The sequence below is a fragment of the Anomaloglossus baeobatrachus genome, chromosome 1, assembly GCF_048569485.1.
Source record: "Anomaloglossus baeobatrachus isolate aAnoBae1 chromosome 1, aAnoBae1.hap1, whole genome shotgun sequence".
Classification (NCBI taxonomy): Eukaryota; Metazoa; Chordata; class Amphibia; order Anura; family Aromobatidae; genus Anomaloglossus; species Anomaloglossus baeobatrachus.
This window is the reverse complement of record NC_134353.1, coordinates 904,523,832-904,546,076: the sequence shown is the minus strand read 5'-3', so window position 1 is coordinate 904,546,076 and position 22,245 is coordinate 904,523,832. Positions and strand designations below refer to the sequence as shown.

At 50.4% G+C, this 22,245-nt stretch overlaps 1 protein-coding gene across 1 annotated transcript in view; it reads left to right on the top strand.

Moving 5' to 3' along the window:
* The window catches only part of EPG5 (ectopic P-granules 5 autophagy tethering factor), a 272,060-nt gene that overhangs the window by 182,464 nt on the left and 67,351 nt on the right, over window positions 1-22,245 (top strand). The window contains exons 28-32 of the mRNA XM_075327440.1: window positions 4,288-4,430; window positions 5,373-5,529; window positions 11,465-11,659; window positions 13,876-14,089; window positions 14,277-14,437. Coding sequence (XP_075183555.1) covers window positions 4,288-4,430; window positions 5,373-5,529; window positions 11,465-11,659; window positions 13,876-14,089; window positions 14,277-14,437 — 870 coding nt within the window. The remainder of the gene's footprint in view (window positions 1-4,287; window positions 4,431-5,372; window positions 5,530-11,464; window positions 11,660-13,875; window positions 14,090-14,276; window positions 14,438-22,245) is intronic.

Genomic DNA, 22,245 nt, shown 5'->3' with positions numbered 1-22,245 from the left:
TCCTCGTGCCGCTCTGATGATTGATGTATGCCACCGCCGTGGCGTTGTCCGATTGTATCCTGATTGGAGACCCTTGGAGAAGGTGTTGAAAATCTTGCAGGGCTCGTAGGACTGCTCTGATCTCCAAAACATTGATCGGGAGCCGGCTTTCCTGGTAGGACCACTGACCGTGAGCTGTGTGGTGCTGGAAGACCGCTCCCCAGCCCAGAAGGCTGGCATCGGTGGTGACCGTCTTCCAGTGCACTGGTAAGAACGACGTTCCTTTGGCGAGATTCTGCCTGTTGGTCCACCAGCGCAGCGAGTGGCGGACTTTCGGGGACAAACGTATCTTGCGATCCAAGGTGAATAGAGACTTGTCCCAATTGTGCAGCAGGAATAGCTGAAGAGGGCGAAGGTGGAAGCGGGCAAACGGAACCGCCTCTATTGCCGCCACCATCCAACCTAGTGCCCTCATACCAAATCGTATGGACACCGCCCTGGAGTGGAGGAGGGTCTGGACGTCTTTCTGGAGGGAGACAATCTTTTCCTGCGGAAGGAACACGCGTCCTTGGATGGTATTGAACTCCATGCCTAGGAAGGTAATCCGGTGAGCCGGGGTCAACGAGGACTTCTTCCGATTGATGAGCCAACCGAGACGGGATAGTGTCGATGGTGATCTGGACACTTAGACGACAGTCGTTGAAAGAGGACCCCTTGATCAGTAAGTCGTCCAGGTATGGAATTACCAAAACACCTCTGGAGTGCAGGATCGACATGGCAGCGGCCATGACTTTCGTGAACACTCGAGGCGCGGAAGCAAGACCAAACGGTAGGGCAGTGAACTGATAATGATCGTGTGCTACGGCAAAGCGTAGGAATCTTTGGTGCTGGTGTGCAATTGGGATATGCAGATATGCGTCCTGTATGTCCAGAGAGGCGAGGAATTCGCCGACCTCCATGGAGGCAATCACTGATCGGAGGGACTCCATGCGAAATCTTCGAGTTCTGACGTACCTGTTGAGGATCTTGAAGTCGAGAACAGGGCGCACAGTGCCATCCTTCTTGGGGACAACGAAGAGGTTGGAGTAAACTCCTCTGAACCGCTCCGAATCTGGAACCGGAATCACGACCCCTGAGCGGTGCAGAGATTTGATGGCGCGAAAAAAGGGGCGAGCTCGCGCGTCCGACTCGGGAGGATGGGAAAGAAAGAAGCGGCTTGGAGGAATTGACGTAAATTCTATCTTGTAACCCGAGACTAGGATTTCTCTGACCCAAGCGTCTGTGATCAAAGGGAGCCAGACATGTTGGAACAGAGAAAGGCGCCCCCCCACCTGGTCTGCGCTGACGCGCGAAGACCAGGAGTCATTTCGAGGAGTATCGCTGAGATTTAGATGCTGGTTTGGCAGGCTGGCGTGGTCTGGAACGCCAGGAGGGATTTGTTTTGAAAGACGGGTTCTTCCTGCTTCTCTGCGGGGATCTGTTCCTCCTAGGCTGTGCCGGGGAACTGAAGCTGCGAAAGGTGCGAAAACCTGAGGTCGGCTGGCGGCGTGGGAAACGCCTTGGTCTCAGCTGTGGAAGGAAGGTGCTCTTTCCTCCCGTAGCCTCGGTGATAATCTGATCGAGCCTGTCCCCAAACAGTCGGCCTCCTGCAAACGGGAGGGTGGTAAGTGATTTCTTTGAAGCCGCGTCTGCATTCCAGGCTCTGAGCCAGACTGCCCGGCGGATTGCCACCGTGTTGCTGGCCGCTTGTGCTGCGCAATTGGCTGTAGACAGAGATGCGTTAATGATGTACTCACCCGCCAGGGCAATCTGTGCAGCCATGTTGACAAGCTCGGGATCGCCCGACTGCGAGCGAAGCCCTCTGCGGAGGGTGTCGGCCCAGGTCACCATGGCCTTAGCTACCCAGACGGCGGCGAAGGCCGGAGACAGTGCCACGCCTGCCGCCTCAAAAGCCGAATGGGCAAATCTCTCGATGTTACGGTCCGTGGCATCACGGAGCGATGTTCCCTGCGGCAGAGATAGAACTGTATGCGAGGCCAGACGGGAGACCGGAGGGTCGACCACCGGTGAGCCCGCCCATTCCTTCCTGAGATCTTCGGGGAAGGGATAGTGTAAATCAATAGACTTACCGTTGTTGAACGTCTTGTCCGGTTGCTGTCTGTGCTGGCGTAAGATCTCAGCGAACTCCGGATGATTGCAGAAATACCTGTGAACACGCTTAAGTCGTTTGAAAGATACCTGTGAGCTCTGGGTGGTGGCAGTCAGGCTGTAGCTTCAGCATCGTATTCACCGCGTCGACCAGGCTGTCCACCATACGCCTGACGTCGGCTGCCTGATCCGAGTCCATAAGGGAGGCTGCATCCGACTCTTTCCCTGAATCATCACACGGTCTCGGAGACGAGTGGCTCTCGGGCCTTGGAGGGGAGAGAGACCTCTGGGAGGAATCGTAAGACGAGACCGTGCGGGTCCGCTTCCGCGCTCCCGTAGTCGGTTCTGGGTCAGACCGACTGTCACCCTGCGACGGCTGGACCTGCGTGGCATGGCTGAGCGTAGGGAGTGACTGCAAAGCCTGCGCGATGGTCTGAGACGCCCTCGACAGGGAATCCACCAACTGGGAGAGAGAAGTCAGCCACTCCGGGGGAGGGAGCGCATTGGGGCTCGGTGCATCCTGTACTGCTGCAGTAGCGAGTGGGATGGGGGTGTCGGCAGCGTCTGGGGCATCTGCGTGGGCTGTGGGTCAGGGACGCAAGCTGCGCAGAGGGGGGTAGCCTGGCCTTGGGAGAATTTTTCGTTGCAGGACGAGCACGCAAAATGCATTATGAACGGGACCTGTTTGGATCGGGAGGACTTAAGAGTTAGGCATGGCTGCTCAGGGGGCTCCTACTAGAGACACTAGGGAGGAGACAGGAGATAGGAGGAAAAAAGTGAGAAGAAAAAATGTAAGAAAAGTTGCTGGTCCTAATCAGAACCAGCACTCACCCAGGTCTGTGTCCTCCCCGGGTCAGCAGGAGGCTCAGAGTAGCAGGGGGCAGCCACCGCAAAAGAGATGCTGCTGCTCAGTGGTCTGCCTGTGCTGTGGTGGGCCGTTTGCAAGAAAACGCGCTCTTTTGCCTCTTTTTTTTTTTTTTTTTTCTTACTGAGGGGGCGTGTTAGGGATGCTATCTGCTGTTGCTGGGCAGAAAAAGCGGGGGGCGGGCCCGAAAGACGCGCGCGCGCAAACAGGGGGGCGGAGAGCTCCGGCCTAATGTAGGCCCGAAGCCGGGGACTAAATTTGAGAGCGGCGGCCACCGGGAGCGCAGCGCTGCGCGCGGAGCAGGGCTTACCTGCGTCCCTGCGCGGTGTCCAGGTCCCTGGGTCCCATCCTGGCTGCTGAAGGCCCCCGGTGAGTGCAGGCTTGTGCTGGCAAGTGCCAGTGGAGGCTGCTGGGGGGCTGCGTGGAAGACTGCAGAGCGCTCCTGCGCTGCAGTGTGTGCTCCTTTGCCTGGGCCCAGTGAAACAGGGGAGAACGCTGGGGGAGGCCTGATGCTGTGAGCGCTCCTGCGCTTGCGATGTTTCCTCGCCGTCTCCATCCGAAACACCCCTTGGGACGGTACCATAGGGGTCGACGGGGAGTAAGCCCATAAAACGTAAATGAGTGGGACCCCAATCAGCCCCTGGGGTGGTATCATGGGGCCGGAGGGGGATAAGGGCTGTGTCTCGAGTGGGGACGATACCCTGGCATTCCAGGCTCTGTATGGACAGAGCAGGCGAGGATACTCTCTGATGCGGGATCTTTAATCCTGCAGAAGAGATAAAAAGTGTAAAAAGGATGAGAAACGCTGAGCGGCGCCGTATAGTTGAAAAAAAAAACGGAAAAAAATAAATAGCCTAGGCTGAGGTTGGCCCACAGAGATATGGGCCCACATCAGCCTCCTACGACACTAAGCAAAAAACTGCCATAGTACCGCCTCCGGTTCAGGGTGCACACTGCCAGGGAGGAGCTAACTCTTTTTATGTTCACTTAGTGTCAGCCTCCTAGTCACAGCAGCATACACCCATGGTCCTGTGTCCCCCAATGAAGGCGATAGAGAAATATTATTGCACACTTTGGACATGTTTAATTAATAAAGGGGGGCTCCATACTTTAATTAGCAAAGAGCATATTTGTACGTTACAATATCCGATCCGGTCATGAGAATTGGGCTACGGAGTCCCCCGCTTGAATGGAGAGGTGGTCGAGCATGCTCACTCAGTGGAGGTAGCCGAGTACAGGGATACACGAACCATTTTACCCTAAATAATCTGGTATGGAAATATTGTCTTCTCTAGTTTGAAGGAATGCAGATGGAGGAAGCCATAAGCCAACAGCTCCATGTCCTGCGGAGGGAAATGAAGCAGTTACAGGCGGAAGCCACCAAACCTACTCAGCTCAACATCATAGAAACTGCTGTCCATCTGGAGAACTTCATCACGTACGTTAGTCCGGAGTGGGGAATGTTCAGCGTGATTGCTCATGGGTTATCAGAGTGTGACCGGAATATAGTGAAGCTTTACAGCAGCTTATTGACTTTAATGGGAACCTGTCAGATACAATATGCACCAAGAACCACAAGCTGGTCTAGGTGAATATTCCTAATCCCTGCCTAACCGTCCCTGTATCAAGCAGCATAGGTAAAGAGATCTATAGAAAAAGTATTTCTAAACATCCTTTATGATAATGTTAATGAGGCCAGGGACTAGTCACAAGGGTGTTAGTTCTTGCGCTCATTCCACCCTCTTAGCATGTTAGCACGCCCACAGGCTATTCAAAGCCCATTGCCCACTGTCAGCGGTGACGCTAGTACCTGTGACCGTTGTCACCGCTTCAGACGCCGGGTTTAGGCTCAGTGCACATGATCAGAATGCCCGGCACTTCCGGTCATGCACACTCTGAAGAAGCCAGGTGTACACGTCCTGGCTTCAGAGAGGTCCAGTGCGCATGACCGGAAGTGCTGGGACTTCTGATCATACACGCGGACCCTTAACCTGGCGTTCTTAACCAGTGACTCGGACACAGGTACACACGTCACCGCTGATGACACTGGTCAGTGGGCATTAGATAGCATGTTAGCACACCCCTGTGGACGTGCTAACATGCTAAAAGGGCGGAATAAGCACAGGAACTAATGCCTTTGTGACTAGTCCGCTCGCTCATTAGCATATCATAAAGGATCTTTAGAAATACTAGATACAGGAACAGTTAGGCTGGGATTAGCAATATGCACCCAGAACTGCTCGTGGTCCTGGGTCCATATTGCACCTGACAAGTTCCCATTAAGGCCCCAATACACTGTAGATGGATTTCGGCTGACCAATCAAGGCTCCTGTGTTCTCTATTAGAGAGCCTCATGGATTAACTTTTGTTCCCCGTGTAGGGCTCTTGTGAATGCTTACAAAGTGCAGTCTCCGCTGGAGATACAGAAGATTGGAATTGGGGCCTTCTTCGCTGTGGTCGAATTTGTGTGTGACGAGACTCAGCGCCATCCTCCTTCTCGCCAATTCTTCACCTCCTGCATTGAAATATTGGGACAGGTAGGTTTTCTCATATTAGTATTTGAGATTCTGGAATTGCTTTCACGTTAGGTCTGTCTGTACGGACCAAAAGTTTGGACACACCTCCTCATTCAAAGAGTTCTTTATTTTCATGACTCTAAAAATTGTAGATTCACATTGAAGACATCAAAACTATGAATGAAAACATGTGGAATGAAATACTTAAAAAAATGTGAAACAAATGAAAATATGTCTTATATTCTAGGTTCTTCAAAGTAGCCACCTTTTGCTTTGATTACTGCTTTGCACACTCTTGGCATTCTCTTGATCAGCTTCAAGAGGTAGTCACCGGAAATGGTCTTCCAACAGTCTTGAAGGAGTTCCCAGAGATGCTTAGCACTTGTTGGCCCTTTTGCCTTCACTCTGCGGTCCAGCTCACCCCAAACCATCTCGATTGGGTTCAGGTCTGGTGACTGTGGAGACCAGGTCATCTGGCGTAGCACCCCATCACGCTTCTTCTTAGTCAAATAGCCCTTACACAGCCTGGAGGTGTGTTTGGGGTCATTGTCCTGTTGAAAAATAAATGATGGTCCAACTAAACGCAAACCGGATGGAATAGCATGCCGCTGCAAGATGCTGTGGTAGCCATGCTGGTTCTGTATGCATTCAATTTTGAATAAATCCCCAACAGTGTCACCAGCAAAGCCCCCCCACACCATCACACCTCCTCCTCCATGCGGCATGTAGAGTCCATCCGTTCACCTTTTCTAGAAAGACACGGTGGTTGGATCCAAAGATCTCAAATGTGGACTCATCAGACCAAAACACAGATTTCCACTGGTCTAAAGTCCATTCCTTGTGTTCTTTAGCTCAAACAAGTCTCTTCTGCTTGTTGCCTATTTTTAGCAGTGGTTTCCTAGCAGCTATTTCTTTGTCGCTCCATTGGGAGACCCAGACAATTGGGGTGTATAGGCTATGCCTCCGGAGGCCGCACAAAGTATTACACTAAAAGTGTAAAGCCCCTCCCCTTCTGCCTATACACCCCCCGTGCTCCCACGGGCTCCTCAGTTTTTATGCTTTGTGCGAAGGAGGCAGACATGCACGCACAGCTCCACAGATTGGTCAGCAGCAGCTGCTGACTATGTCGGATGGAAGAAAAGTGGGCCCATATAGGGCCCCCAGCATGCTCCCTTCTCACCCCACTCTTGTCGGCGGTGTTGTTAAGGTTGAGGTATCTATTGCGGGTACGGAGGCTGGAGCCCACATGCTGTTTTCCTTCCCCATCCCCCTTAGGGCTCTGGGTGAAGTGGGATCCTATCAGTCTCCAGGCACTGAGACCGTGCTTCATCCACAACTCATGAGGAGCCTGCTGGATAGGAGCCGGGTATCGTTCAGGGACATGGCCCTGCTACTTGGAGGTACTCTGTGTCCCCGTGGGGACCGCGCACAGCAACACTCCAGCATTGCTGGGTGTGCTAGTGCACCGGGGACCGCGGCGCTGACCGGGTTAAATGTGCCATTACACACTGCAGCGTCGCTGAGTGTGTTTGTGTATGGGGACTACCGCGCTGACCGCCGCTGCCATGGTTAACACTGCGGCGCGGCTGGGACTTGTAGTGCGCCGGGGACTTCCGCGCCGGCCGCGCTTATACGGCGGCCGCGCTTATTACTCGAGTCCCCGGCTTTTGCGGCCTAGTCTTTTTTCCTCCCACCCCCAGCCCTGACAGGCAGGGGAAGGGCGGGACGCTGTACAGGACGAGCAGCAATGAGGGCTGGAGCATGCTTTGCATACTCCACCCCCCTCACTGTGCACAGTGGGGCACCAGTTCCCGCACTTTCTGGGTCACGCCCACGGCTCCCTCCTCTCCTCAGGACGCCGGCAGCCATTCCTGTCAGCTCCTCGGACGCTGCAGAGGGGGACAAATTCTGGGAGACCCAGGCAGGGATTCTGGTGGCCTCACAACCGCTTTAAGCGGGTGGTAAGCAGCACCTGTGGTGCTAGCCCCATTGTGCAGAAGTGTAATTATAAATTATATGTTTATGGTATATACTTTACACTGTATGGTGCACAGTTGATTTCTGGCTATATACCCTATTGTGTTGCTCAGGGAAGACAATAGCATGGCGCCCACAAAAGGCAGGGGTGCCAAAACACAGGCTTACTATGCTGCCTGCGCCGCATGTACGACCCCGCTACCGGCAGGATCCACTGACCCTCATTGTGTACACTGCTCGGCCCCTGCGGCACTTACTCAGCCGGAGCCTCTGCTAAGGGGGGCCCAGGGGGAACCACCTGCTGACACTGTCCAGGTGACGGGGACGGAGTTTGCAGTCTTTACGGATAAACTCTCTGAGACTATGGCTAAGAGGGTTTTCACCAAGGTTATGGCTACTGTAGTAGCGGTCCTCCACTCTCAAGGTCACTCGGTGATCCCTTACTTGGACGATCTGCTGATCAAGGCACCCTCTCAAGAGGCATGCCACCACAGCCTCGACGCTACTCTGGAGACTCTCCAGAGTTTCGGGTGGATCATCAATTTTCCAAAGTCAAATCTGACACCGGCCCAATCGCTGACATATCTTGGCATGGAGTTTCATACCCTCTCAGCGATAGTGAAGCTTCCGCTGGTCAAGCAGCGTTCACTACAGAAAGGGGTGCAATCTCTCCTTCAAGGTCAGGCACACCCCTTGAGGCGCCTCATGCACTTCCTGGGGAAGATGGTGGCAGCAATGGAGGCAGTCCCTTTCGCGCAGTTTCACCTGCGTCCTCTTCAATGGGACATCCTACGCAAATGGGACAGGAAACCGACGTCCCTCGACAGGAACGTCTCCCTCTCTCAGGCGACCAAAGCTTCCCTTCGGTGGTGGCTTCTTCCCACTTCATTATCGAAGGGGAAATCCTTCCTACCCCCATCCTGGGCGGTGGTCACGACGGACGCGAGTCTGTCAGGGTGGGGAGCGGTTTTTCTCCACCACAGGGCTCAGGGTACGTGGACCCAGCAAGAGTCCTCACTTCAGATCAATGTTCTGGAAATACGGGCAGTGTATCTTGCCCTGAAAGCGTTCCAGCAGTGGCTGGAAGGCAAGCAGATCCGAATTCAGTCGGACAATTCCACAGCGGTGGCATACATCAACCACCAAGGCGGAACACGCAGTCGGCAAGCCTTCCAGGAAGTCCGGCGGATTTTGATGTGGGTGGAAGCCACGGCCTCCACCATCTCTGCAGTTCACATCCCAGGCGTGGAAAACTGGGAAGCAGATTATCTCAGTCGCCAGGGCATGGACGCAGGGGAATGGTCCCTTCACCCGGACGTGTTTCAGGAGATCTGTTGCCGCTGGGGGGTACCGGACGTCGACCTCATGGCGTCCCGGCACAACAACAAGGTACCGACGTTCATGGCACGGTCTCAAGATCCCAGAGCTATGGCGGCAGACGCCTTAGTTCAGGATTGGTCGCAGTTTCAGCTCCCTTATGTGTTTCCTCCGCTGGCACTGTTGCCCACAGTGTTACGCAAGATCAGGGCCGACTGCCGCCGCGTCATCCTCGTCGCTCCAGACTGGCCGAGGAGGTCGTGGTACCCGGATCTGTGGCATCTCACGGTCGGCCAACCGTGGGCACTACCAGACCGACCAGACTTGCTGTCTCAAGGGCCGTTTTTCCATCTGAATTCTGCGGCCCTCAACCTGACTGTGTGGCCATTGAGTCCTGGATCCTAGCGTCTTCAGGATTATCTCAAGAGGTCATTGCCACTATGAGACAGGCTAGGAAACCAACGTCCGCCAAGATCTACCACAGGACGTGGAAAATTTTCCTGTCGTGGTGCTCTGCTCAGGGTTTTTCTCCCTGGCCTTTTGCCTTGCCCACTTTTCTGTCCTTCCTTCAATCTGGACTGGAAAAGGGTTTGTCGCTCGGCTCCCTTAAGGGACAAGTCTCAGCGCTCTCTGTGTTTTTCCAGAAGCGCCTAGCCAGACTTCCACAGGTACGCACGTTCCTGCAGGGAGTTTGTCACATCGTTCCTCCTTACAAGCGGCCGTTAGAACCCTGGGATCTGAACAGGGTGCTGATGGTTCTTCAGAAACCACCATTCGAGCCAATGAGGGATATTTCTCTCTCACGCCTTTCGCAGAAAGTGGTTTTCCTAGTAGCAGTCACTTCTCTTCGGAGAGTGTCTGAGCTAGCAGCGTTGTCGTGCAAAGCCCCTTTCCTGGTGTTTCACCAGGACAAGGTGGTTCTGTGTCCGGTTCCGGAATTTCTCCCTAAGGTGGTATCCCCCTTTCATCTCAATCAGGATATCTCCTTACCCTCTTTTTGTCCTCATCCAGTTCACCAATGTGAAAAGGATTTGCACTTGTTAGATCTGGTGAGAGCACTCAGACTCTACATTTCTCGTACGGCGCCCCTGCGCCGCTCGGATGCACTCTTTGTCCTTGTCGCTGGCCAGCGTAAAGGGTCACAGGCTTCCAAATCAACCCTGGCTCGGTGGATCAAGGAGCCAATTCTCGAAGCTTACCGTTCTGGGCTTCCGGTTCCCTCAGGGCTGAAGGCCCATTCTACCAGAGCCGTGGGCGCGTCCTGGGCTTTGAGGCACCAGGCTACGGCTCAGCAGGTGTGTCAGGCGGCTACCTGGTCGAGCCTGCACACTTTCACGAAACACTATCAGGTGCATACCTATGCTTCGGCGGATGCCAGCCTAGGTAGACGAGTCCTTCAGGCGGCGGTTGCCCACCTGTAGGAAGGGGCCGTTTTACGGCTCTATTACGAGGTATTATTTTACCCACCCAGGGACTGCTTTTGGACGTCCCAATTGTCTGGGTCTCCCAATGGAGCGACAAAGAAGAAGGGAATTTTGTTTACTTACCGTAAATTCCTTTTCTTCTAGCTCCAATTGGGAGACCCAGCACCCGCCCCTGTTTTTTTGTGTACACATGTTGTTCATGTTGAATGGTTTCAGTTCTCCGATATTCCTTCGGATTGAATTTACTTTAAACCAGTTGATAATGTTTTCCTCCTTCTTGCTTTTGCACCAAAACTGAGGAGCCCGTGGGAGCACGGGGGGTGTATAGGCAGAAGGGGAGGGGCTTTACACTTTTAGTGTAATACTTTGTGCGGCCTCCGGAGGCATAGCCTATACACCCCAATTGTCTGGGTCTCCCAATTGGAGCTAGAAGAAAAGGAATTTACGGTAAGTAAACAAAATTCCCTTCTTTACCATGAAGGCCTGCTGCACAAAGTCTCCTCCTAATAGTTGTTCTAGAGATGAGAAGGTGTGTCCAAACTTTTGGTCTGTACTTTATATACTGAGACCACCAGTGCTGGTGAGGATACAAAAAAGGAGGAGGGCATCCAAACGCTGACAAAGAACAAAAATAGGGAGGTGGGAATAAAGTGCCTTTGCAGAATAGCAGCAATGTTTACAAAAATCGGGGGGTATCTAGTCCACAAAAAAGTGCCCATGTGCATTAGCAGCAGATGTAGAGCAGCAGAAATATAGAGCTACCAATAACCACCCCCTATAAGGTGCAAATGCAAGGTAAACAGCTGCTTACCGTGAAATGACACTTACCCATACTACCTCCTAGTTAGTGGGGGAATGTACCTCCAAGGACCCCCACGCGCGTTTCGCGTGGGCTTTTTCGGGAGGGATGCTTTTCATTAGTCCAAGATAGCCGGATGGGCCATGGTTGCAAACCCGCCAATCAAATCGCCCATCTCTATTGGAAAGGTTGATGGAGACTATAAAACATTTCTTGGTCAAAAGGTACATGGTCCTGCGGGCAAATCCAACATCTCTATGGAGTTTCTACGATCTCTGGTTTCCTTCAAAAACATCCGCAGAGATTTATGGGCTGTATCACAGTATGTAAGGTGACAGATCATCTGTATGTCAGCACCAACAATCTTTCACTTTTGCCTTTCTTATATTGCCTCCGAACAATGCAACGTTAAAGATGTCTTGGTTCTTTCACATCACAGGTGTTTATAAGCGGCACCCAGTCCGAGTGTCGGCCAATACTGCAAACTATACTGCAGAATCGGAGGCTGTGTAACCTGCTGTCCCCGTATTTCACCCCGGCCGCCTCTCCTGGAGAGTTTGTGCATTTGTACGAGAAAGTGGTGGAAGCCATTTCTGAAGATAACAGTGACGTGATCTTTATGCTGCTAACTAAGGTAGGTCACCAGGGGAAGGATCTGTAACTACCACCCAAAGCAGAGCTCAACTATTTCTTATACACAGAGCCTATAGAATTCCTAGAATACCATATAGAACAGGATCAGGGCAGATAATTGGTGTACATACTGCGGGGAGCAAAGGGCTGACTTACTCCATAAGTTCTGGTCCTGTTCACATCTAACTGGGCTGTGCGAGATATATTTATTGTATTTTTCAGATTATAAGACGCGGTTTTCCTTCCAAAAATTTGGGAGAAAAAGGAGTGGTCCATCTTATAATCTGAATGTAGCTTACTGGGAGGTGGTGAATGGGCGCTGTGCTGGCTGCCGGGTGCTGTGGAGTAGAGCGATGCGGTGCAGTGGATGTCCCAGATGCTCTATCGGCAGTGTGGGCTTTAAATAATTGCACCCAAAGTCGGTGCGTGTGCAGTTGAAGGTCTCGGATCAAGATCTCGTCTGTGCACACTCCATTTCCGGCCCATTGATCTCCCAGCAGCGGAGGTGGCACATCTGCAGATGAGATCTTGGCTTGTCATAGAGCTAATAGCTCAATCTGCGCTTGTGCCGACTGCGAGTGCCATTTCTTTGAAGCCCACACTGCCGACAGAGCATCTTGGACACTGGCTGCAGCACCGCCCTGCTTCACCACCACCCCTGCCTCCTGTGACCCCACTCCACCACCGCCCTTGCCTCCTGTGACCCCACTCCACCACCGCCCCTGCCTCCTGTGACCCCGCTTCACCACCGCCCTTGCCTCCTGTGACCCCGCTTCACCACCACCCCTGCCTCCTGTGACCCCGCTCCACCCCTGCCTCCTGTGACCCCGCTCCACCACCACCCCTGTCTCCTGTGACCCCGCTCCACCACCACCACCCCTGTATCCTGTGACCCCGCTCCACCACCATCCCTTCCTCCTGTGACCCCGCTTCACCACCGCCCCTGCTTCTTGTGACCCCCGCTCCACCACCACCCCTGCCTCCTGTGATCCCGCTCCACCACCACCCCTGCCTCCTGTGATCCCACTCCACCACCACCCCTGCCTCCTGTGACCCCCGCTCCACCACCACTGCCGCCACCACCACACCCCCAGATGTAAAACGGGCTTCCTTTTTTTTACCTATTTTTTCCTCTCTAAATTTGGGGTGCGTCTTATAATCCAGTGCGATTTATAAAACGAAAAATACGGTAATATCCATATTTCACTAGTTCCCAAGGTGTGAGTGTTGGGGTAAGTGGGGGGATTGGAGCTGCACCTCCTGTACAATTGTCAATAGCCAAAATTTTATATCAAACTAGAAAGACTAGAGCCAAGCAATGGTTGTCAAATAATGCTGCTTTAATAGAAGAGATATTAGGACGTCTAAACAACATAATTTTAATGGAAAAATGGGTCTTTATAAAAAGGAGCTACAAATAAATTTGGCAAACAGTGGGGGAAGGGGATTAAATGCTCAAGGCTAGTTGTGTGAGGAGCTGGTCAGACATATAATTTTTAATTTGTGGGTCTTTCATGGGCGCATGGTATATGCAGTTCATGATAATTCTGTGATTCGGGTATTAAGGTGGAAAATAAGTATGTGAAATCTGATGGTAAGGATGGGGGGGATAGTTGGGAATGGGTGTCGGGGGTTGGAAACCATGAAATGTGATTTATCATTATATGCTGTAATTTCTCTAAACCAGGATTTTGTTTTTTGACCTAAGGGGAAATGGGGATGTAGCAGAGCTAAATTTCAGACGTAGTAGAGCTGAAGATTATACATAGTGGGGCCGAATTTCAGACATAGCACAACCCAAATTTTAGCAGGGCCGTAGTTCGGGCGCAGCGGGGCCGTAGTTCAGACGCAGCGGAGCCGTAGTTCGGACGCAGCGGGGCTGTAGTTCGGACGCAGCGGGGCCAGATTTCGGACGCAGCGGGGCCGGATTTCGGACGCAGCGGGGCCGGATTTCGGACGCAGCGGGGCCGGATTTCGGACGCAACGGGGACGGATTTTGGACGCAGCAGGGACGGATTTTGGACGCAGCAGAGCCGAAGTTCAGACGTTGCAGGGCTGAGTTACCTGAGTTTTATGTAGTGATGCAGAACTACAACCATCCTAAATGACTAATTACTGCCACATCTCTACTCATTACATTAACCATAATAAACTTGTAAAACTATGTATTGGCACCGACTGGCCCCAATCACAGCTTTTCTCATTGGTGTTTTGCAGTTTGATCTTAACCACTGGTTGAATTCTGCAAAACCTTCCATGTCGGAGCGGAGCAAACTGCTGGAATCCGTGCACCTGGCTCTGACCCTGTGCGGCCTGACGCCAGACGAGGATCTGCTGATGCCCTTCAGTATCTTCTGCAAGCACTGGAACTCCATCTTGCGCTACCAGTTCCCGGACCATTACAGCGACTGCCTGAGACTGCTCATGCAGAGTAAGCCGACAGATTTGCAGCATGTTTTTAGCAAACTTTAATATGCATAAATATCTCACATTGTGTAACGCACAGCGTGGCCTGAAGAAGAAGGGAACAATCCAGTTTAGTAGACACCAGTAGAAGTTCTTTGTGGATTTCCTCTGAATTTATTGGCATTTCTTGTATGTCCTCTTATTTCTTTCAGGCTCCTCAGAGCAGCTGCTAAGTCCAGAGTGCTGGAAAACGTCTCTGAAGGCGGTGGGGTGTTACACCCCAAGAGTTCTGCCAAATACCACCAAGCAGGACTCCAAAGATACCCTCATATTCCCAAATTGCACTAACAAAATGATGCTGTCGGCAGAGCAGGTTGGTGACAAAAAATTGTACTTCACTCCCCCCTTCCCAGGTCCACCGTTGAGTCCTCGCTGCTGCTCCCATGGTCTGTTATTGTCTGGAGTGTTGACTTCATGTCGACAGCACTGCAGCCAATAATTGAGCTCAGCAGCTTTTTTTTTTTTTTTTTTGTCCAGTCCTGCAGCCAATGACTGAGCTCAGTGGCTTTTTTTTTTGTCCAGTGCTGTAGCCAATGACTGAGCTCAGCGGCTTTTATTGTTGTCCAGTGCTGTAGCCAATGACTGAGCTCTGCGGCGGTTTTTATTGTCCAGCGCTGCAGCCATTGACTGAGGTCAGTGGCTTTTTTTGTTGTCCAGTGCTGAGGCTAATGACTGAGCTCAGCGGCTTTTTTTTCCGTTGTCCAGCGCTGCAGCCAATAACTGAGCTCAGCTGCTTTTTTTTCCGTTGTCCAGCGCTGCAGCCAATAACTGAGCTCAGGGGCTTTTTTGTTGTCCAGCACTGCAGCCAATAACTGAGCTCAGTGGATTTTTTTTTATTTTCCAGCGCTGCAGCCAATGACTTAGCTGCTTTTTTGTTGTTCAGCGCTGCAGCCAATGACTGAGCTCAGTGGCTTTTTTTTGTTGTCCAGCTGCAGCCAATGACTGAGCTCAGTGGCTTTTTTTTTGTTGTCGAGCGCTGCAGCCAATGACTAAGTTCAGTGGGTTTTTTCTTTATCGTTCCTTTGGGAGACCCATACCATGGGTGTTTAGCTTCTGCCTCCGGAGGACACACAAAGTACTACACTTAAAAGTGTAGCTCCTCCCTCTGAGCTTATACACCCCCTGGTAGCCAGTCCTAGCCAGTTTATTGCTTTGTGTCAGGAGGCATACATCCACACATGCATTCTCATCTGATTTGTTTGACTTTTGGAAAGAGTTTGAAGAAAAGCGGGTCCATGTCTGGACTCCCGGCATGTCCCTTCTCACCCCACTGTGTCGGCGGTGTTATTAAGGTTGATTTACAAGGCTGCAGCCTTACATGCCGCGCTCCTTCACCATCCCTTCTGGGCTCTGGCTTGAAGTGGGAGCCAGCACGGTCTCCATGCCTGGCAGGAGTCCGGTCTCCACAGCCCCTTGAGGATTCTGTTGGACCGGAGCACTCATCCCCAGGGACATGGCCCTGCGTCTCAGCAGCTAAGTACCTGAGACGTTTATGTTGGGGGTCCCGGTTCTTTATTGTAAGGGGAGAGTATGCTGTATGTGATTGTTTTTAACTTTTCCGGCGGATTCTCTAGCTTTTGCCTGAGAACCGCGCCGATGGTGCCTGCTTGTCGGCCTCGCCGCTTAAATTTAGGCCCCGGCTTCGCCGGAGGCCTAGTTTCATTTTCCTGCCCTCGCATGTCACTCATGCAGAGGGACAGGTTCGGCTCCTCCCGGCGGCCGTTCTACACAGGGGAGGAACACTCCCCACTGCTGGGGCGTCCCTCCTTCCCTGCAGGTCTCTATAGCCCTCCAGTTCCCGCTCTTTTATAGGAACGCCCCCTAGTCATTTCTCAGGCAGAGTTCACTCTGCTCTGGGACATCCTGCATTCTGCATCTCTGCTGAGGTGCTGCGACTGGGGGACCTGGCTTCGGGATCTGGAGGGCACACAACACCGCGCTCAGCGGTCTGGTAAGCCACAGCCGGTCTCCGGTTGTGGACCTCTGTATACCAGCAGCATGTCTCACACAAGGAGCAAGGCCCAGTGGTCTCTCAGGCTGCTGCTGCACCTGTGATTGAACCCCCGGCCTGGGTAGAGTCCTTTTCTAGGTCCATATCCCAGTCATTTGCTGAGTCCATGGGTCTTTTGTGCAGGACTTTGACGAATATGCATCAGCCTCCCTCTCAGGGTGCCTCTAATACTCTTGACAGAGGACTCCTATCCTCTGACCTCCGTCCATCGGAGCTCACGGAGGATTCATCATCTGATCCCAGACCCCGTCCTTCTAAGAGAAGGTGCAGGGTTTCCTCCCTCCTCCCCATCCCACGGCTCTGTCTCAAGAGCTGACTCTCTAGATGAGGAGGATGCCCTCACTGGGGGCTCGGAGGCTATGTATCCCATCGATTTCTCTGAGGGTGACTCAGATCTTAGTGATTTGATTGCTTCTATTAATTCTGTACTGGACCGCAATCCGCCAGTATCAGAGGAGCAACCCTCTCTGGCAGAAAAGCACCAGTTTACCTCGCCTAAGAGGGCAAAGAGTGTGTTCTTTAACCACTCCAGTTTTCAGGCCACTGTGACCAAGCCTAGGGCCTGTCCTGACAAACGCTTCCCAAAGCGTGGTTCTGATGACCGTTTTCCCTTTCCACCAGAGGTGGTCAAGGAGTGGTCTCACTCCCCAAAAGCCTAGACACCGGAGGGTCTACCATCAGCCCGGACCGTTGTGTCGGTGGCTGACGGCACCTCACTTAAGGATTCCACTGACCGTCAGATTGACCTTCTGGCCAAATCTGTGTATGAAGCTGCGGGGGCCGCGTTTTCCCCGACTTTTGCAGCAGTGTGGGCTCTCAAAGCCATCTCTGCTTCTCTAGAGGAGATGCATTCCCTCACCAAGGAATCTATGCCTGAGATGGTTACCTTATCTGCTCAGGCTTCAGCCTTTTCATCTTATGCCATGTCTGCCATGCTAGAGGCTGCTCACCGCACTGCGGTGGCTTCAGCTAATTCTCTTGTTATCCGCAGGATTTTGTGGCTTCGAGAGTGGAAGGCAGATGCTTCTTCCAAGAAGTTTCTTGCTGGGCTCCCTTTTGCTGGTTCACGGCTGTTTGGTGAACAGCTGGATGAAATCATTAAAGAAGCTACTGGCGGGAAGAGTACTTCCATGCCACAAACCAAGACCAGGAAACCCGCCCAGGGAAGGAATCAAACGAGGTTTCGTTCCTTTCGTTCCTCCAACTGGTCATCCTCTAAGCCTTCCGCCTCGTCCGCTAACTCAGCCAAGGATCAGAAATCCAACTGGCGCCCAAAAGCGCGTCCGCAGAAGACCGCAGGAGGTTCTGCCACTAAGGCAGCTTCCTCATGACTCTCGGCCCGCTCCAGCCACGTCCTTAGTCGGTGGCAGGCTCTCCCACTTTGGCGACGCTTGGTTAAAGCAAGTCTCCGATCAGTGGGTGAGAGACATCATATCTCACGGCTACAGGATAGAATTCTCTTCCAGCCCTCCAAACAGATTTTTTTCTCTCAACTACCCCCTGCTCCAAGGCCGCCGCCTTCTCGCAGGCCGTGGCGTCCTTGCAGGCAAACGGAGTGATTGTCCCAGTTCCCGCTCAGGAACGGTTCAGAGGTTTTTACTCAAATCTCTTCCTAGTTCCAAAAAAGGACGGTACCTTCCGGCCCATCCTGGATCTCAAGCTTCTCAACAAGCATGTCCAGGTATGGCATTTTTGCATGGAGTCTCTGCGATCAGTCATTGCCTCTATGACCCAAGGGGAGTTCCTGGCGTCCATCGACATCAGAGATGCCTATCTACATGTGCCAATCGCAGTGTCACATCAGCGTTGGTTACGTTTTGCGATAGGAGAGGATCATTTCCACTTCGTGGCTCTCCCCTTCGGGTTAGCCACGGCCCCTCGGGTATTCACCAAGGTCATGGCGGCAGTGATTGCGGTCCTGCACCTCCAGGGGTTAGCAGTGCTTCCTTATCTGGACGACCTTCTGGTCAAGGCTTCATCCAGCGCAGACTGTCAGCGGAGTGTTTCGCTCACTCTCGCCACCCTAGCCCAATTCGGGTGGCTTGTCAATCTGCCCAAATCCACTCTGACTCCGACCCAGAGTCTCACGTACCTAGGGATGCAGTTCGAGACTTTGCCGGCACTTGTGAAGTTGCCCTTCATCAAACAGCAGTCTCTCCGGCTAGCGGTGAGCTCTCTGCTGAGGCCCCGCCGTCATTCCATCAGGCGCCTGATGCAGGTGCTGGGTCAAATGGTGGCCTCCATGGAGGCGGTTCCCTTTGCCCAGTTCCATCTGCGTCCTCTGCAGCTGGACATTCTCCGCTATTGGGACAAGCGGCCTTCCTCCTTACAGAGGTTAGTGGCTCTGTCGCCACGGAGCAAGTAGTGGAAATTCCTTTCCTGATCCAACAACACGTCCGAGATGGATGTGAATTAAAAATTCATTTTATTGAAAAATTGTTAAAACACCAATCATCAGAATGACATCCAAAAAAAAAATTTTTTCTTTAAAAAGAAAGCGTCTTACGCGTTTCTGGCCATTGTGGCCCTTAGTCATAGACATATGTTATCCAAATGAAACACATAATATATAGAGAAAAAAAAAAACCAAAAAAAAAAAAACCTCTTTACTTCCCAGAATGCTACATCCGGTCAAACATACACAGGTTAACCCAATTATGTCAGCAAGGCAGCAGCCTAATACATTGCAAAAAGGAGATCTTCCTGAATCAATTTAACCCTTTGGGATGTGCCAAATATAATTAATTAAATTCCATAAGATCCCATACAGGAAAAATTTATATCCATTAATCTCCATGGATTGACACTTTTCAAAGAAATGGATCAATTATGAATAATGATTACAAGCATAAGCATACCCATATGCAATAAATACCAAAAGCATTCAGAACAATAATCAACATATCAATATATATACATTAAATCACTTTTGATATTCATGCCCATTGGCATGCAGGTATTGTATGTCAAAATCCACCTGGCTTCCCTGTCCCGCAGTATCTGAATACGATCTCCACCTCTTCTAGGGGCTGGAATCTGTTCCACAGCATTCACTTTAAAGGAACTAACATCCCCATTGTGATTATATAAAAAATGCTGTGAAGCCCCTGACAAGTTCCTTGAGGCGGGATTTATAATATCATATAAATGTTCCCCAATGCGTCTCCTTAAAGTGCGGCATGTGGAGCCTACATACTGTTTGCGACATTTTTCGCAAGTTATAACATAAACGCAGTGATCTGAACTGCAGTTGATGAAAGAATTAATTTTATAGCGTTTCCCAGTAGTGGAATTAACACTCTCTTTGGTATTATACATATGAGAGCATGTCCCACACTGCTTTTTGCCGCACTTATAGGAGCCACATGTAGGTAACCAATTTTTTATTGAACTGCATGCAGGTTTTGCCAGATATGCATCACTAGGAGAGATAAGACTGCCAATTGTAGGGGCACGTCTAGAGACAAATCTACAACCTGTGTCCAGAATATTTTTAAGAGTTTTATCTACAGATAAAATAGGCAAAAACTTGCGTACAATCTCAGTAATTTTCCAAAAGCTATTGCTATATTGGGTAGAAAATACTGGAACACTGTTCTGATTTGTTTTTTCCATAGGAATTTTCTGCTTCAAATAGTGTGCTCTGGATTCAAGATTTACTTTAGTCTTGGCTCTATTAATCATTGCTCTATCATAACCCCTATACCGCAGTCTACCATCAATGACCTCGCATTCTCTTATATAGGCTGTCTCAGTACTGCAAGATCTCCTGGCCCTAACATATTCCCCCACAGGTATATTCCCTACTATATGCTTAGGATGGTGGCTAGTAGCATAAAGAAGGGAGTTCCCTGATACATCTTTCCTGTAGAGCTCAGAGTTAACTCGTTTGTTCACTGAGTCACCAACAAGAGTGAGATCTAAGAAGGAAATAGACTCACGCTGGCTACAAGAAACAAATTTCAGATTGAACATGTTAGAATTAATGTACCTAAAAAAACTCTGGTATGGCCGCTTCACCTCCACGCCATATTATCAAAATATCGTCTATGAAGCGACCATACCAGAATATATCTGAAAGAAAAGGGTTCCAAGAGTTGTAAATGAACTGCTTCTCCCACCAATTCATGTAAATATTGGCTAGCGATGGTGAGAATTTTGCCCCCATGCTACAGCCACAGATCTGGATGTAAAACTGATTCAAAAAAATAAAATAATTATTTTTGAGCAAAAAAGAAATTATATCCAAAATAAATTCTTGTAATTCTTCCGAATAGCTTGTACAAACCAGCATCTGTTCCTGTAATGCAATTAAAGCCAAATTGTGGGGTATAGACGAATACAAAGCAGTAACATCACTACTTATCCATGAGTAGCCTTCTTGCCATTCAATTTCCTGCATTACAGTAAGAACATGTTTAGAGTCCCTGATGTATGCTGGAGAGGACTTCATAAGGGGCTGGAGTCTCTCATCCAGCCATGTTCCTATGTTTTCAAACAGGGACCCTATTCCAGACACGATTGGCCTGAAGGGTGGTGGAAAGACACCCTTATGGGTCCCTGTTTGAAAACATAGGAACATGGCTGGATGAGAGACTCCAGCCCCTTATGAAGTCCTCTCCAGCATACATCAGGGACTCTAAACATGTTCTTACTGTAATGCAGGAAATTGAATGGCAAGAAGGCTACTCATGGATAAGTAGTGATGTTACTGCTTTGTATTCGTCTATACCCCACAATTTGGCTTTAATTGCATTACAGGAACAGATGCTGGTTTGTACAAGCTATTCGGAAGAATTACAAGAATTTATTTTGGATATAATTTCTTTTTTGCTCAAAAATAATTATTTTATTTTTTTGAATCAGTTTTTTTTTTTTTCCAAAACGTTTTTTATTGATTTTTCAAATTTGTAAAAACATGACAAGTATCATTGCAAAAGAAGAACATTCGTCTGACAAAATGTGACATAGAGGTGGGTGATACCCCAATTTGGAGTTCCATGTTGCTGTTCGATTTAAGATAGTATACAGTAACATTAAACCAAAACATAGGTAATGAAATATAATATAACATATGCAATACAATTCGTTAAATCTCTGTGTCGTCCCTGAATGATTTCAATTTTGCTAGCGTGTCTTGGTATTCCCAACCGTCTCGTCTCCCCCTCCCGCCAGAGCCCCCTCCTAGGTGATTCTCAGTTTACCCAGGCTGTCCTGGATATCGCTCAGGATATACCACTCCGAGTGAACAAAAGGTGCCATCAGGTTAATTATTTCTCCCTGTGTGAATTGGCTTTCAATAAAATGTCTCCATCTCACAAAAAACTTGGCTGTCAACCCATCTTTATCCCTCTCCGCTTCTAGTTTTTCCCACTTCAGAAGGTTGTGTAGTTCGCCCACAACCTCCTTTATGGATGGGCCCTCCCTTTGAATCCAGTGTTTTAAGATGCAACGCTTAGCTATCAAGGCTATGTCATGCATTATTGCGTATTTCCTCTTTTCCTGCGTGCTCGGTCCTCCTCCTACTCCTCCCTCAAAGGAGTGGAAAATCCACACCATTAAGTCTAGTTTGCTGAAAATTCCCCATGTTGACTGGGCAAATAGTCTGACTTGGTTCCAGAACCTAGCGATTGTCTCACATTCCCATAGCCCATGCAGCATATCCGTTTTTTCTTTTTGACACTTAGGACACCACCTATCCCTACCTGGTATGTTGAAACCTATAATGGCCCTATGTAGAATTCTGAATTGAGTGTCTCTCCATCTCTCATTGGTAATGTGTTTCCGCACTTGTACCCATCCTCTCAGTATATCATCCACCACTTCTTCCCTTCCCAATTGTTTCCCCCACGCTTTTAAAGTCCGACTATCCTCCCGAGAGATAAGCACCCCCCTTAGCGATCGATAAATTTTAGAGACATTTATACTTGTTACATCACATTCCAGTAACTCATCAATCGAACTTCTGTTCAGCTCTCTTCCAACCACACCCAGGTCTCCTATTATTCCATGTTTCAATTGTTCATACTGGATGACATGTGAGCTATTAAGGTTGTACTTATCCAGCACTTCCCGACCTGTCATCCACCTCCTGTCCTCCACATTCATAA